General features: G+C 37.0%; 1 protein-coding gene across 1 annotated transcript in view; it reads right to left on the bottom strand.

The window, feature by feature from the left end:
• TOP2B (DNA topoisomerase II beta) overlaps nt 1-17924 on the bottom strand; it is a 46292-nt gene that overhangs the window by 4485 nt on the left and 23883 nt on the right. Inside the window, exons 20-32 of the mRNA XM_065876820.1 lie at nt 17272-17503; nt 15132-15266; nt 14332-14532; nt 13172-13367; nt 12935-13026; nt 9968-10123; nt 9729-9812; nt 7950-8144; nt 5286-5430; nt 4900-5061; nt 3173-3374; nt 2196-2272; nt 933-1043 (exon numbers count right to left, since the gene is read on the bottom strand). Coding sequence (XP_065732892.1) covers nt 933-1043; nt 2196-2272; nt 3173-3374; nt 4900-5061; nt 5286-5430; nt 7950-8144; nt 9729-9812; nt 9968-10123; nt 12935-13026; nt 13172-13367; nt 14332-14532; nt 15132-15266; nt 17272-17503 — 1988 coding nt within the window. The remainder of the gene's footprint in view (nt 1-932; nt 1044-2195; nt 2273-3172; nt 3375-4899; nt 5062-5285; nt 5431-7949; nt 8145-9728; nt 9813-9967; nt 10124-12934; nt 13027-13171; nt 13368-14331; nt 14533-15131; nt 15267-17271; nt 17504-17924) is intronic.

Genomic DNA, 17924 nt, shown 5'->3' with positions numbered 1-17924 from the left:
GAGGGCCGGGTAACGGGAGGGTGTCGAGCTGTCATCACTCTGGAAGCTTCACCGTGTGAGGAAGCGGAGAGCTGGCATGAAACCCGAGCAAGCCAACCTGAGGGGCACGAACCCTGAGAGACGTGCAGACCAGCTTTCCTCAGTCATGGGTAAAGGGTGGCGGGCACAGCAACAGAGAAAGTCCTCAGTAGAGAGAGACAGACCACGGCCAGGGCGGGGCTAGAGGCTGGAGGGCCAACCAATTTCTCGCCACCGCCCCAGTGTGTTCAGAACAGCAGGGGCTTTTACTGTTGTTCTGCACGCACACCTGTGTGTCTACAATGGTGGGTGTCTGCTGTGCGCTTCCAAGATCCTGAAGGGACATTCCAGACTGTTGATTTACTTGCTGGGTAAGTGGTGACTATCTTTTAAACCCAAAGCACTAACACTGACCTTCAAGGTGTGTGCCTCAGTACCAGTAACAGATTCATGAATCAACTCCACCAACTTATTCATAAACAATCTAAGGTTACGGAAAAGAAAGCTGCATGATTCACAAACAACAAGAGGCCCAGACTGAGCTGAGCGATGGCTCCCGGGAGGAGTTAAGGCATGGCCTACACAGCTGAGGCAGGCAACTGCTATCAGCACAAACTCTCAGCCTACTTCACAACCCAACAACTAACTACAGCACAGCTTTACCAGAAAGCTGTCTTTCCATATCAATGCATGGGGTTATAATTACAGCAGCTTTAAAATGAAGTCTTACAGACATCTGAATAATTACCTCACATGGTTAAAAAACAAGAGGGATTTTCCTCATACACATTTATACTTCATACCTATTTTCTATTGAAGTCCTAGTGCAAATAGTTTCAAATTACATTAAGTTTCCTTTAACCATCTCTGTATGTTTTATGCAATGTTTAACAAAATCAAATACAAGTACATACCCTTCTTAGCAGCTACTGTTTTACTTGGAACTTTTTCTGTTTGTTTCAGACCAAATGATGGTGAAAAGACAGAAGCAGAATCTTCTTCATTACTGTCAAATTTAGCTGAATCTAAAAATTACAGGGTTTTTTTTCAGTAAAGAGATTCTATAAGGACCACTTAGTAGTAAAACTGATGCTTTTTACTGATGACATCTCTTTAGCTAGATAATAGATCTTGTAAGTTTCTATTTTGTGATCATATCACAGTATACAAACAGCGGAAAATAATATAACAATGTTATATTTCAAAAAAGTTACTCTGTTGTAGAACACAGAAACGCATACAGTAATAAAAATTCCTAATAGTCCCAAACGCTAATCATTTAAAACATAACTGACCAATTCAAAAATAAATACGACTTATTTTAAAATGAGACATTAAAAAGTTCTCACTGTGATTATTTTAGCATCTACACATCTAATTAACCATTTCAGGAATATCAGTAATTCAGTAATAACGCTCATCAACTTTACGTCATTAAAGGTTAATTGAAAAGGCATGTAGGCTTACCTTCAGTTTACTTTTACACTCAATTTAATTAATCAATACCTCCCTCCATCCTTCCCCCACTCAAACCAAAACAGGGACTCTTAAAATGGCAACTTGGATGTGAAAGTTTTATATAGCTGTTTTGACATGCTTTCAAAAATGCATATCTATCAATACTTATAGAACCTGTACCGCATCTATCTACATGTATGTGTGTATTTAAAAAATGGAAAACAGTAACTCAAATGTAACTAGGTTGTTCTGACCTTAGAAATTCCACACACAGAAATGTAGGCAATAAAAAAGTACGCACACTGATTAAATTTGCTTCTATGAAGGTTCTAGTCTTTCAGCTACTGGGGTTCAGTAAAACAAATCTGCATATTGGTACACTTGTAGCTTTAAAAAAAAGTTATCATATATCCATTCACATTGCCATGAAAATTAAATTTTGCTCTTCCAGAATTTCTCTGTCTATACTTTTTTCTCTCCTTAAAACACTCACACTCCCCCCACTACACACACACACACACACACACAGGTTTGCAACTGCTTCTCCACGTAAATGCTTCCATAATGCTGATTTTGACCAATCAGTTGGGAATCACCTCAGGAAAACTAAATAAACCTTATTACATTGGGGAAAATGTAAAATGAAGGTAAGTTTTTTACTCAAAAAAATCCATAGCAATAATACGTAAGTAACCAAGAAAAAGACTAAATGAGCATACCATCTTCTGACTTCTGAGAGTATGAAGGAAATGAGAAGAGATTCCCGTAATCCTGACCTTTGTCATGGGAAGACTTTCTAATAGAAAGAAAAATTAAACACAACAATATAATGTAAGTATCCGGTTTCAACTTTGACAATGTATATATAATATGTCCTGCAGGATTATAATTACAGAACACAATTTTAGTTCTCTCATTTGTTTCCCTTTGCTAAAGACAGGGCAACCAAACTCCTTTCTTCTCTCTCATAAGTGTAAGTGTGCATGCACACACACAGAGACACCAGACAAACCAATGATTTAACAGAAAAGCAAAACTTTAAAGTTATTCAAGATATCACTAAATTTTATGGTTGACAGAACCTCTTCAGAATTTAACATCAGTAAATTATTGGCAAAAATCCCAGAAGAAAGTCCATCAGAAGAGGCAATAATCTGACTTCTAATACTTGACTGTGGAAAATCTGAAATAGTTCACAGACTTCACATCCTACATGTTATGTGTTCACACTCACCAGAGGCAAGAAAAAAATCAAGGCCAAAGCTAGGGAGGAAAATTAAACCTCTCAATTCTAAAGATTTAGTAACTCTTCTCTGAACCAGGAGTGGTCAAGCTGTGTCCCGTATGCCTGCTGCCTAATTTTGTAAACAACATTTTACCGGAACACAGCTACGCTCGTTCCCTTACATATCACTTACGGCTGCTTTCCTGCTACAAGGGCAGCACTGAGTAGTTGCAACAGAGACCATATGGCCTGCAAAGCCTAAAATATTTACTATCCAGCCCTTTATGGAAAAAATCTGCCAACCCGTGCTCTAAACTATAGCAACGGTTATGTAAACAGCTGTAATATTAAGCAGATATATTACTTCATGAGAAGGACCTGACCTGGGATGGAGCTGACTGTAAGATCGCTGCAGATGTCCCGACACCTAGCTGCACCATATAGCTGAACAGCAGTTGCTGTGTTACTCACTCTGGACTAGCTTTGGATTTGCCTGGTGAAAACGTATATTCATCTTTATCTAGGCCATCTGAAGGGACAAATTCATCTTCTCCATCATTTGTTATGGGAGATGCTTTAACTTTCAATTCCTCTAAATCATTATTGTCATCGTCATCATCGGCATCGTCGTCCTCCTCTTCTGAGAAATCAAATGTGTACTTAGGCCTTTCAGCTAGGACAAAAATAAGAGTGTTAAACTCAAACCCAGCTTTATCAACATGAAATACTATTCCAAACAACACACTTGAAATATATTCCAGCTGTCTCTTAAAATATACAAGAAAAAAAAGAAAAAGATAAGCATTAGAGAGCAAAAGACCACTCTGCCTCAGTTACTCTGATGGTGCTGACATCTGTCCTGTACTCCCTGGAGGCTCTGGGGCAACACTGCCTGCCTCGGGAGAGGGTGAGCTGATGAGACCACTAGGATGCTGCCTGTCATGCTTAAATCTTACTCAGAACAGTGAGGAAAGCAGTCATTATGGCCACTGTGAAAGTGACTGCTAATATGAGATTTCCCATTTCTGCAATTATGAAAGACAGCTCTTACAGGTCTTTAGGAAGTGCTGCACTTTCTCTTAACCTCTTCCATAAAAACTCCTATCTTCTCTTCACAGTAGTTTTACTATGAAATAACAAACAGTCATTTCTCAGATGAATAGTAAAAATAGAGATAAGACCTCAATATATTAGCAAAACAATATAATGCATAAAAAGGTACCAACTATGGAGAAAGGCACACTGGTATAATGCAAGTAAGTTTTACTATAATTTCTAGCATATACTATGGAATAAAGTTTTAAAAGTCATTTGGATGCTCTGCAATTTTACACTTCATTTTAGATGTATGGAAGAAGCCTAAATACAATTTGAAAGCATTTAATAAATTTTCATGTAACTTGTTACTGTGTTAAAAATTCACCTCTAAACTATTGCAACATTGTAAATCAACTATAATAAAAAAACTTTTTTAAATTCATCTCTATTATACGACCTATGCACATTAGGAAAAGAAATTCAGTCACTTAGTGACTAAAGGCCTGAGATATAATTTTAAAAGTATCTCCCAGAGATAAAAACAATCATAATATCTTATTATTCATTTTATGTAAATTAGGACTTAACAATTTGAGAAGAATCTATAAAATAGGACACATCAGTTTTCAATTATTTGAAGACTTCAAATTAATGATTCAGAAAGGATCAAATCACATGCTTAACAGCAATATGTATTAGCAAAATGGGATTCTGCAAGCCTAACTCTAACAGTGTAATTATCTAAATTACACTGTGTGCATATGAAACCAGACTCCTCATGTAGGGGAAATTCTTCATGATACAAGGGGTGGAAAACGAAAAGAACACTACATAGCACTTCTATGGATCCATCACTGCTGGTATACTACACCAAGGTATGTTTTTTTTAACTAAACATCTTCCAACTATGGAGGGAATACGACCCAAACTTTGTAACAAAAATCGGTAAGAAAACATGATTCACTTTAGAGAAATTCAGTCCAGCTTTGCTAGAAAACAGCATTTCGTAAAGGTTTTTTTGTCTTCATGAACTACAATTTCTGAAATACTAATGGTTTAGTGCTTCAGAAACACTGATGATACTAATACTACCAACTTATGAATAATACTAACTTTGTCAAACCATAATATATATTAAAATATAAAATATATCAGAATACCAGCCGCTCTCCTAAGTAAAGAATCTCGTGGAATAACCACAGGTTCTGTTTCTTCCAAGTCACTTTCTGACTTGGATTCATCGTCTGACCAAGGATTCCGTTTCTTCACTTTCTTTGCGCTGGGTTTACCAGATGATGTAGGTGCTTTTCTCACCCTGGTACCTAAAAACAAATGGGCAACAATAAGACATGTATCAATACCTATCCAAACGTCATTAGTAAAAATAAAACTACTGTAATGAAAACTTCATGATAAAATAACAAACGTTTGTGAAAACTGAAGACATTACTTCAACTAGTAGAAAAAAAGTACAATCAAAAGAATCTAGTAATATCCTGAACATACAGATTTTCTGACACACAAAAATACTCTAACAATTCCTCACCAGGCTCCTTTTTCTCCCTTTTGGGTTTGGGACCTTTATTTATAGGAGCTGACGGGATCAATGCCTCTTCTCCTGCACCTTCTACTTGTGCACCACTGAATTCTTCATCAAATTCCACTTTCACTGCTGTGGTATCGAGATCACCCTACACATTGAAAAGAAAACCAAACCATAAGTAAAAATAAAAGTTAAATTAGGGCTTCCCTGGTGGCACAGTGGTTGAGAGTCCGCCTGCCGATGCAGGGGACACGGGTTCGGTGCCCCGGTCCGGGAAGATCCCACATGCCGCGGAGCGGCTGGGCCTGTGAGCCATGGCCGCTGAGCCTGCGCTCCGCGACCAGAGAGGCTGCGACAGTGAGATGCCCGCGTACCGCAAAAAAAAAAAAGTTAAATTAACACCATATAGAGATACACTTCCAGCCAAGAGATCGTTTTTTCATATCAGATGAGTAAAAAAACAATATAAAGCGTGATTCTATTGAGGTCCTAAGAAATGACTTTGATCAGACCCTGTTTTACTTTATCTCATGCAGCTGTAGAAGATGACACTGCTTATCACTCCCTTCTATGACATGACAGCTACTTAAAACCAACTATGAAAAATAAGAAGGCAGCTTCTGATTATCAAAGGGACTTTCAGACTCATAGCTAAGTATACCACAAGGTACCTGAAAAAATACGTTCCCATAGCTCACGCCTCTATATACTAGAAAAAAATCTTCAGGTTACTGAATGAAAATAAGCAACCCATGTCTTATAATGCCTAGCAGTACATAATGAAGTCCCCTGACCCTGAGACAGAGGGAGGGAGGCCTAGGGCAGGGTCAGAGCAGACACCACGGAGAAGGGGGACTTTCCCACTGGGCTTTGAAGAATCAGGTAGATTCGCCAGGTGAGGAGAAGGAACGCAGGAAGCGCGCCCCAGGCACAAGATAAAGACTCCTGTCTGCTAGGACTCAATGAAAGGTAAGGGGGAAAGGCAGCCAGATGGAAGCAGGCAGGCGTGCGGGTGCTAAATCACTGTGCACCAGGAATCACCTGTAACAACAGGCTCGTTGTTTGGAAACATCACTCTGGTGCTGAGAGACAAGACTGAGAGGACTGAAGTGAAGAAGGCAGAAGTCGTGACTGGATGACTAGAGACAGGATCACTGGAGCCACACGGCTCCCCTTAAATTATCTCAGGGAAAATACCAAATTCTAAGACTGTGTCGGTGTGGACCAAGATAAGAGGGTGGTTATTTGGAACTTTCATAGACAGTCAGTAGGACTGAGTTACAGACTAAATGAAAAAACTCCCAGGTTTTCGGCCTATGTTAGTGACAGCTGGTAGTGCCAGGAACTGGGATCAGGCGCAGAGGTGGGAGGGCAGTTTTGAAACCCAGATAATGGATGGGTCCCTGCAGGGATGCTGAGTCCGCTGGGCGTTGGGCATTCTGGTGGCTGTATTAGCCTGGCCCTCCTGGAAACATTACAGCTTCAGGACATCGATTAAAGAGTCACCAGTGTAAGTGATAAAAGCTCTGGGCACAACCGAGGTCACTTGGGGAGACCATGAAAGGTGAAGAGAAGTGTGCTGAGAACGGATCCTGGATAAGACCTTCAGAAAAGGAGAGAAACGTTTTCCTAAGGAGAGAGCAAGTTCTATGTGCAGGGGAGCCTGTGAGACCTCCGTTTATCAGAACCCTGGAAGAGAGGGATCTCCCTGGTAGCACAGTGCCCCCAGGCTTCAACTCTTAACTCTTTTGTACAGACCACCGCTCTCAGGCTCACCTCCCAAGCTCTACTTATAGACTGTGGGATGCATCAACCTATATATCCCCTGGGCTCTAAATCAACCTGCCTAGAAAAATCAGACTCCCTCGAGACCGTCAGGCCTCTGCTTCTAGGCTCTGAGCAGCCTTCTCGACACTTCCTTCCTCTGGCCAACTGTTCGCATCCTGCTGGAGGGTAGGCAGGTCTCACGCTTTTAAATCCCCTCTAACTCTCATCAATGCCAATGATATATGCTGTGTTTGATGACTTTTTAACTAAAGGTAAAAACAAATAGTAAAAGTTGAAAGCTTACTTTGAAAGCCAAACAGATTCTTTTCTTAAGACTTCCTTAATTGGCCATGATATAGAACTAAAGTTTATATTTTAAAGTTGATAAACTTTCTGTTGTTGTTTCATGATTTTAATTTAGAATGCTGAGTAGGGTTTCCCTGGTGGCGCAGTGGTTGAGAGTTCGCCTGCCGATGCAGGGGACACAGGTTCGTGCCCCACTCTGGGAAGATCCCACGTGCCGCGGAGCGGCTGGGCCCGTGAGCCATGGCCGCTGAGCCTGCGCTCCGCAACAGGAGAGGCCACAACAGTGAGAGGCCCGCGTACCACAAAAAAAAAAAAAAAAAAAAAAAAAAAAAAAAAAAAAGAACGCTGAGTATTTCTCTCGTTTTAGAAATGGAATCAAGTGGGTAGGTCTTTACACATATGTGGGTCCTTGACTAATATGTCTTCATTCTATGTATGGATCAACTGCTCTCAGAACAAGTGATTTCCAATCACGGTGAAACATAATAGAAACAAAAAATAAAGCATGACTGAAGTACACAGTAAAATTAAAATACCTACATACATCATTATGGAGGTGGAGTCCACCAATGAGCTAAAACAAGAGACACGTACCTTCTTCTTCTTCAGCAACTTCTTACTGGCATCTGCCTTCATGGCAGTAATTTCAGGAACTATTCTTCTCCCGAAAGGTGAGGGCATTGTCTCTTCCAGTTGAAGCTTCTTCACCTTAGGTTTGCCAACTTTCCCTTTTATTGCTTTTCCAGCCATCCCAGCCAGAACATCTTCTCGTTCTTGCACTTCCACTTTCTGGAGTGTAATGATTAAGGATGGGGAACAGGGCGGGGGCATAGACAACTCATTACAAAAGAGAGTTACTACTGCATAAGTAGTCAAATCTAACTTTATCCATTCAGTAAGGAACAAAGCTTTCCTTTCAGGTGATCTAATCTAAGAAAAAACTAAATAATTCTAAGTCAGAAGACCTGGGCTGGGGACTTCCCTGGTGGTCCAGTGGTTAAGAATCCACCTTCCAATGCAGGGGACACGGGTGTGATCCCTGGTCAGGAAACTAAGATCCCACATGCCACGGGGCAACTAAGCCCACACGCTGCAACTACTGAGCCCACGTGCTCTGGAGCCCGTGCACCCCGACTAGAGAGAAGCCCGCGTGCCACACCTAAGGCCCGACACAGCCAAATAAATAAATAAAATAATTAAATATTAAAAAAAAAAAGAAGATGACCTGGGCTGTAGTCCCAGTTCTATCTAACTAGCTTCTCATTTGCAAAACAAGGGGTTAGTAACCAAATGACCTATATGGTCCCTTCCAATTCTAGGATCCTAAAACGTATTATGGGATCAAGACTTCTGATGACCTGGTATCATCAGAATCCCAGCAAATCACACAAACAGGAAGTTCTGTTAACAAATATGAAGCTATTCTTTACTATTGTTTTAGTTTGCTTCATTTTTAATGGATATTAATTTTTTAATGTGTAAGTCAGCAGTAAAAAAAAAAAGATCTGCAATTTTTAAAAAATCTAACTCATAACAATACAAGAAAAGTATAAATCAAGGCATAATTATATTGTGGCATTTCAAAGATCATTAAGGGAACCCAGAACAATAGGACTAAACAATTCCAGAAATTTTATTAGGCAACTAATACACCACACTCATTCTTAAGAGTTCGAATTCTGACTTGGGCCATAAAAATAAAATTAGAACGTGGACAGTAAATCAATGAAACTAAAAAGTAATAAATATAAGTAATATCATATGAGTAATAATAAATTTACCTTGTGCTACTCAAAATCAGGTGATCATACTGCTACTATGAATTTAATTCTAAGATTTTAAGTGAGTTAATTGCTTAAAAACAAATTAGGCAATTTTAGAAAAAGTTTCTATTTTACATCTTTCTCTACATTTTTCTTTTATTTTTAAAATTGGAATTCTACCTGGAGAAAACTAAGCTATAACAAAAAATATTAAAATTTCTCAATTAAAAGTCTAAGGAGACTATCATTCTACTTTTTAAAACTCAAAGTACCTATATTCAGTCATATATACTGCTCTTACCTCTTTGGGGGAAAACATTAAAATTGAATCAATAAGCTAATTTGAAGTCAGTTAAGAAATTTTAACTAGCAGAGAGTATTAGAATTTAATTTATTCTAAATTTCAACTCCATAGCTTTTATTCATCTGCATCAGATATAACTTTTCTTTATGGTTTCACAGAGCTAGAAGCTTAATCCTCTGCAGCTTATAAACATATTAACTTTTGTAGAGTTAAAGGAAACAATGAGATAATTTAATTTAAAAAATTTTCATTCTTGTTTCATAAACATTACTTTTCCAAATACATTTTAATGGAGACTTAACCTACATCCAGTTCTTCAACAAAAGCTGCTAAATCTTCTTTCCAAAGATCTGAAGGAGATTTTCTTTTAAGATCATTGACCTCTCGCCCCTATAATAAAAAAGTAGTACAATTTAAACATTCAATTTTAAATGTATAATTTTCAAATGTATACATAAAGGCTAAATAAAACTTTATTTTTGGAAAAGAAAAAGATACAGATAGCACTTAAAGTTTCAAATTATTTAACCCACAAAAGTTCATACTTTTGCATCTCTCTGTTTAATCAGTTCTTCAACTTTTTCTTTAGTAAGAGACCATAGAGACATATTTAAAATATAATTAAAATCAGGGCCTGAAGGAGTTCCTGAATCAGAGGAACTATCATCATGCTGGTTTTGTGTTTCTTCCTCTTCTGCTGCCTGTAAAAAATAATAAACTTTATATTAAAGTCCTATATAATATCAAATCAATGTTGAATTTTATTGAATACTGAGTTTAAAATTCCATAATGCTATACTCTTAAAGCTACATCTTCAGGGTGGTGGGTTTATTTTAGATTATCTGCAAGATTATCTATGAAAATATATTTCCTATAAAAAGTTTAAATTTTCTAAAAATGCACAATAAAATCATCAAAAGGAATGATATATTCAGCCTCTATCCAGGAATCTCGTGAAAAATTAACTGCTTGAGAAGACACCACATCTTAAAATTAATAGAGCAGAACTAATGTTTTATCATGCATCTTGTCAGATCTTTATATTGGTGAATGAACAATCTGAAACCTAAAATAAATATCACTTATGAAGAATGTTTTACAGTTATAATAAATATGCTAAGGTAGTCAGTCATTACGGATGAATTCTTGATAAAGATTCCCTCAAGCAACAACATTCATTCAAGGACTAAGCTGAAGCTCACTCCAGCATTTAACAGCTGGTGAGTCAGAGTCACAAGGGCTATCCTAAAAGTTTATCTGTAAGGCCTTCTTTCATAGGAGCACTTGCAATAAATAAGCCTTATGCTAATGTTAAATTTCAAAGTCCAATGAATTTATACAAGTTATTATAGGTGACATCATCTTTAAAATTTTTTAAATAACAACAGCTGTTAAATAAAATTGCATCTCAATTTTTAAAGGCACTGAGATAATTAAAAATGACTGAGTTAGCCACGATACTCCATAAAACAAAAGTTCACTTCTAGCAATCAAAAGAGAAAAAAAAAGCTTTACAATTTAATTTAAAATTTTTGGTAAAATAACGTGTATATACAAAGTAAACGTTAGGTGTATTTTAGAAGTAAAGTAATAAAAATAAAAATTGCAAAGCAAGATGCTTCATTACATAAACAAAAGTATAAACTCAATTAAGTAACATTAGCCAAATAAAGAATGCTGTTGTTGAGTTGATATAGATTATTAAGTACCTAGATAATTTATGACAAAGTAATACAGTCTACAGTTTTTAAAATTTCTTCATGAAATAGTGTGTTGCTATGGAATTTTAGGTTGCTACACTACTATTAAAATATTATTATTAGGGTGTCATAAAATCCTATTTAGACCCACACTTTAGAAGTCTATTTGCTCTAGGTTTTGATGACACACCAAGTATTGTTAATGAGCGCTCCATGAATATTTGTATCTATCATTGTTATCATGAAGATGACTAAGGATACTTTCAGGGAAAAAAAACAAAAAGCAAGCAACTTTTCAAGTTCCAATGACAATTCTACTATGTTTTTGATCTTCTAATTATCGGCTTTATAATTCTCTCTTCTCCAACTCTACACAACAGGACACTCTCGTAAGAGCAGTTCCTTTTGTTTCTTGAACCCCCAAAGTGAACACATGGCCAAGATGCTGGGAACATTTTGAGGGTAACAATGAAATTATTGAATCCAAGCACTAGTTTTTACCCATGAAGTCTACTTCCGCCAGAAGGGCATTCTCAAACCCTAAACACCTTTATTTTTTTAAAACTAAACATTAAATTCATTAGCTTACTAGCTAATTTTTTTTAAAGATATAATTTAAACCAACAATGATACAGAAGGGCAAGTAGTGTATAAACCGTAATTTGGGGTTTAAGAATGCAACAAAACACACTGAAAGGAACGCAACATGCTTGAGTCATCTTAATTTTGAATACTCCCCCAAATTGTCCTACCCAATTTTCCTCAAACAATGAATAAACCTATTCTCTTAACATGTAATTGGTAAATATGTAATTTATTCTAATTTTACTCACTCGAACATATGGCAATCTATTGACAGTTCAAAATTTTTAAAAAAACTTAATGTAAATGAAAACACTATTTCAATGGAGTTTGATGAAAAACATTATGGTTGAGAACTCATGAATGTTGGGAAGTTTAAAGTTTCAGTTCAAATTACATTACATAATCAACTATTTTTTAAAGATGTGAATTTTATCAGTATTGCATATATATAAATTATAATTAAGTATCTGAAAATTAATCATTTCCAACTTTCTTCCTTTTGTACATTTGTGTTCTCAATCACAATGCTGTACTGCCTTTTCATTTTTTTTTTAAATTGTCCACGACAGCAAGAAGCTAATTCTTGAGAAGAATCTCACATTTCAATATCCCATTTACCGAATTAATATTAGTACTCTATGATCTAAAATGGACAATTTAATAAAACATCAGACTTTTAATCTGAAGTTCCAGGGTTTAAGATCTCCAGCTAAAGACCTAAGCATAGGTCAGAGCACATACTTGGTGCTCGATAAAAACTGATAAATATTGACCATTCTCTGTCTCTAGTCTCCCCAGCGTACACCAAAACCAGATCAAGTGAGTGGTGAGTAGATTCCACATTGTGGCCACAAACTGCCCAGGGGGAAATGATTTCTGTGCTACCAGTGTAGTTCCCAGACAGTGACATGCACCTCACAAAACCACCACCACCACCACCGTCCTTCAACGGCAGGCTCAGAAAGAAGGCTGAGCAACCTTCTCCAACCGGAATCATTTCTCCAGGCCCTGGCTGAGCCACACTGGCAAAGTGCTTGGCAGTGGGTGTGCACTGCAAGTTCCTGCACCCTATCTGTTTTGTGGATACACAGAAGACTTCAGTCTCCAAATAGACTACTCAGCACCTTTAGCAGTACTAAATTCAAAATTTAGGGGTTGGGGTTTTTGTTTGTTTTGGAAGTTGCTTTTAAAAGCTTCTCTGAATGTCTCGTTCTGCAAATGATTACCTTTTCTTGTGCTTCTTTCCAGGCTTTCACTGGGTCAGATTCATAACCTCTCTGGACTAACATTTGAATCAAATCTTTCTTTGACCTATTCTCTATGTGAGGGAAAAATAAAGTTAGGATCAAGAAAAGAGAGTCAATTTGTATTTGTTTATATTCTACTGATAAAAACGTCTTCTATTAATAAAGTTTTTTTTTCCATTTTAACTAATGTTCAAATTTTTAAAGGTTGCATCTTACCTATAGTAATCTTCCCTTGTATCTTCTCTAAAATGAAACGGGCTTGATTGTTAAGCTTTGTAGATTCTGCTCCCAGCATTCCTACAAGCCACTCCTTACGTAAACCATAATAGCTTAATCGTAAATCAAAGAATTCTTTCAAAATGTCTTGCACAGTTTCATACTTCTTCAGACATCCCATATGATCAAAGAGTACCTAAACAAAACAAAGTTTTTGAAGATTATATAAATCTGTGTTGGTATTTTTAACTTGTATGCTACAGTATTTAAAATAACCATAATACACGTATATGAATACACACCACCCCTAAAATCCAGAATAAAATTATTAAGTAAATACTCCTTTGGTGGCTCCAAGAAACCGATAAAATTCTATTCTCAAAACTATGAAAATATTTAAAATTGGAATAATTTCGAAAGATAAAAATAGGTCCTTAAAAAAAAGGTTCTTACTTAAAACTGTATAAACTATGGCTGTAAAGCCACCTAATATATTTTTTTCCAAACCAAAAAGAAGCATATTCTATCTGTAAGTTTTTAAATATTAAAGTTCTCCCTCTCCCATTACTCAATGGACATGCATGCATTTGCCTCTCTCTTTGTTGTTTTTTATGAATGGGCCATAATTCACTCAAACTTCAATTTAGAGGGAAATTTTACTTCTTCTCTATGGCACTTTTTCTCAGTCACTGTGCTATTGCTGGATTTTTTTCTCTTACTCTTTCTCAAGTCTAAAAAGCTAATTTGGAATGGAACAGGGTAATCATACATGTTCACTTTTTATCTTCCTCCTCAATTATCTAAAGTTTAATAAAGCAGATTAGAGTCATGAGGAGATAAGAACTCCACAACGAAAATGCTAATAGAAACAGGCATGAGGCACAAGGAGACCCTGCAACAATCACCCTCAGAACTTCCAGTCAGCGTGTGTGAGGGTATGTGTATCCTGTGTGTTCAAGCCCAGATGCACAAATGCAGGGTTGGGGTTAAGATAGCAGAGGATAACGTTAGAGGAAAGGGAATGTACCTCTAGATTCTTTAGCAAACATACAGGGGGAAACACATTCAGACTTACTATAGCTACTCCCATCATGAAGCCAATTACAAAAATCCAACTTACAGAATGCAAGGTTACATTCATAATAAATCTAGTCAATTACCATGGAATTACAAGTAAGAGTAGTTTGAAGTTTAAAAACTTTGTGCAATCCAGCAGCTTCTGCTTGTGCTAGTTTCTCTTCAGTCATTTTCACCACAAATTTCACAGTTGTATCAGTATGGTATTCTTTATAATCAGAAATTAATGCTGGTGTTTTATCTGTTCCATTTAGCATAGGTTCTAAAACCTGTTCTTTGTATACCTATAAAAGATTTAAAAATAAGTAATTCTTTCATGACACACATTCATGTTGTTATTCTATAAGTCATGCAATCTTTAAAACTTCTCGATTCCAGTGGGGAAAAAGGGGAAACCTCATCTCTATCATCTCCTGCCCAGTCACTACAGTTGACAATACATGGGGATCTCAACGGAGAAAGACGATATACAAGGTACTGGTTCTGATCTAGCTCATACTCAAAAGGCAACAAGAGGCTGAGAGTACAAAGCAGATGGCATCAACTAGCACTGACCAGGTGACGCGCGTACTTTTAGATCCAATACTGAATGACATGAGTTTATTGACCATATTTATAAGGGTTCAAAACATGATTTGTTATGTACTCTTCTAGTCATTGCAACATAAACAGAGACAATAGTCTTTTTAAAAGCTAGCTAAGTCATTCTACATTTAGATAACTTTTAAATTACCATTGGAATATTCCAATGAATGTGTCAAAAGTGTATACATGAATGTTTAAACACTACAGACACAGGGCAAACAATCATATTCTCACCAGAAAGGACTGCCTAACACAACTGCCACACACAGCTCACAGGCAGCTCACGTCTTATACCAACCTGTGTCCAAGTTCTAACGGGAAGCTCTGTAATCTCCACTGTGTTTCTATCCACCACAAATATTTCACCACTGACTGCATATTGGTTTTGACCAAGTTCTTGGATTGTTCCTTTAAAGTTTTTGTAGTTTGGAAGCTGTAGAGAAAAATAAAAATACCTAAAGGCCCCGACTTCTCACCTGAGTGCCAGTGCCACCTCTGAATGCCCCTTAGTCGATGACCTATTGCTACCGACAGGTTCACACAACTGAAACTAAATTCCTCCCGTCGGCAGTAGGCCCGCTCCAAATAATCACTCAATCTTGAATTCACAGCTTCTGTTAATATACTCTCAACAGCCCCCCAAATCTCAAAACCTCAGCACCACTTTTCCTGTTCTTCCAAGAATGTCGCCTTTTTTTTCCCAGATTACCCCTCCATCCTTCCTTCTCCCCTAGATTAAAGATCCTTCACATCCAAACTCCTCAGACATTAGGTTACAAGCCAAGCTAATCTTCTCGCTTTCTCCAGTGATGTGCCTTCCAGATCACTACTCTTCTTCCACGTTTCTCTTGAATATTTTGGATATTCTCACTTTCACTCACTCTACCCACCAGGCCTGACGGTTGTTCAGCCCTCCACACCCCATGCATCTATACAAATCTTACTTAGCCTTCTCAGCCTAATGACAAGTGATCTCTCCCTCTTCTAAAATTCCTATGTGTTATCATCACTAAGAAATCAGGCGTACAGCATAGGACACTTCTGCTCACTGAGCAACTGTTAATATCTTCTGTCACGGCAAACTTCATGCCCAGAGGTCTCATCTTGACAACAGATTAACTTTTTGAAGACAGAGATCATGGTTCTTTATCTTACCACCTAGCACAGTATCATATATAGAATATATATATATATATATGAAACAAGTATTGATCAAATACACTGAGACAATAAATACTCTAAATGTATCTGAAATAAAATAAAATGCTATAATCGTTAAAATTAATTTGATACTTCTGTTAGAAATATTTTAAAGTACTTTAAAGTATTTAGGAGAAAAAGGATGTTAAATCATCCCCATAATCTAATTTTCTTTTAAAATACAAATATGAAATCAAACTTGGAGAGAAATACTTAAAAATATTAACAGTTTGTTTCTATATACAGGGAGTATTTTTTCCTCTTTGCTTATTTATATTTTCTACAATGAGCACTATCATTTTTGTAATACAAATATTCTTCTATTTAAGTGTATCATGATAAAGGGAAATTTCTAGATGATTTTAAATCACGTAGAAGAGCGTAAGACACTTTTTTGAGGGTTTTTCTTGGAGGGAGTTTGGGGGAAGAACTGAACATGATGAATGATATAAGGTAAGGGCAAAAATGAAAAATATGGGGATTATTAAAATATATACAAGGTGTCTTTAAGCATCCTTAATGGCTCTAATATCACTTAGCAGTATAAGAACAATAACATAAAGTTGCATATAACTTTGTCATAAAAACGTTATCCTCTATATAAGTTAGATATTTGAAAGCCTGAACTACAGGGTACTTAAAAATTTTAATAAACAGTTTCTCCCATAAACCTTATATCCAGGCTTTTTCCAAATTCTATATCTTTTTTTTTCTCTTTCTTTCTTTCTTCCTTCCTTCCTTATTTATTTATTTATTGCTTGCTGCATTGGGTCTTCGTTGCTGCGTGCAGGCTTTCTCTAGTTGCAGTGAGCAGGGGCTACTCTTCGTTGCGGTGCGTGGTCTTCTCATCGCGGTGGCTTCTCTTGTTGCGGAGCACGGGCTCTAGGCACACAGGCCTCAGCAGCTGTGGCTCGTGAGCTCTAGAGCTCAGGCTTAGTAGTTGTGGCGCACAGGCTTAGCTGCTCCGTGGCATGTGGGATCTTCCCAGACCAGGGCTCGAACCCGTGTCCCCTGCATTGGCAGCAGGATTCTTAACCACTGTGCCACCAGGGAAGTCCCCCAAACTCTATACCTTTTACAGTAAGCACACAACAAGTTACACACTAATAGGGTCCTTACTGTCTACAATACGTTCTAAAATGAAAATGATTCCATTACTTTTCTAAAATGACTGGCCTTTGTAGTTTACACATTATCATTTGTTAAAACAACATAAGCAATAATTTCTACGTAATCACCATGGGATGAGGATCCAAGCCTTCCAGCATCCGTCTGACGTTGTTCACAATCTCCCTAGCATCATAGTTGGGTAGTTTACAAGCCCATCCTGTGCCGATGCCCTCAGCACCATTTATTAAAACCATGGGGATTATGGGAATATACCACTCAGGCTCTACGCGTTGATTATCATCATAAAGGAATTTAAGCAGGTTGTCGTCCACAGCAGGGAAAAGCAGTCTTGCCAAAGAGCTAATAAAAGGAAAAAGAAAGACATGGAGCAATATCATGGTTTTAGAAAATAAAACTTCATACATAATTAAAGACTTTACATTTCAAAAAATCTTTTAAAAAGAATGCATTTGTTAAGAATTTTGGTTACACTGTGCTTAATTTAAATTTAACAATAAAATTTACCTAACCTTATTACCCAATATATTTCTCTCAGGCACAAAGCCAGAATAAGACAGTCTTGTTTTACTTGTTATTTACTGACTTACCTTCCTAAATTCTTAGTATTGATAAATTACCTTTTAAGGATTTCCTCTTATTCTGACTAAACCACAAAACCCATCTTCAGCCTAAAAAGTAAAGTTGGATCAGAAAAAATCCTTACATTCATTACGACTGGTTCCACCAATAATTCATAAAAACTGAGATCAACAAATTTCAT

Source organism: Phocoena phocoena, chromosome 4, assembly GCF_963924675.1.
Source record: "Phocoena phocoena chromosome 4, mPhoPho1.1, whole genome shotgun sequence".
Classification (NCBI taxonomy): domain Eukaryota; kingdom Metazoa; phylum Chordata; class Mammalia; order Artiodactyla; family Phocoenidae; genus Phocoena; species Phocoena phocoena.
This window is presented reverse-complemented; position numbering and strand designations above follow the sequence as displayed.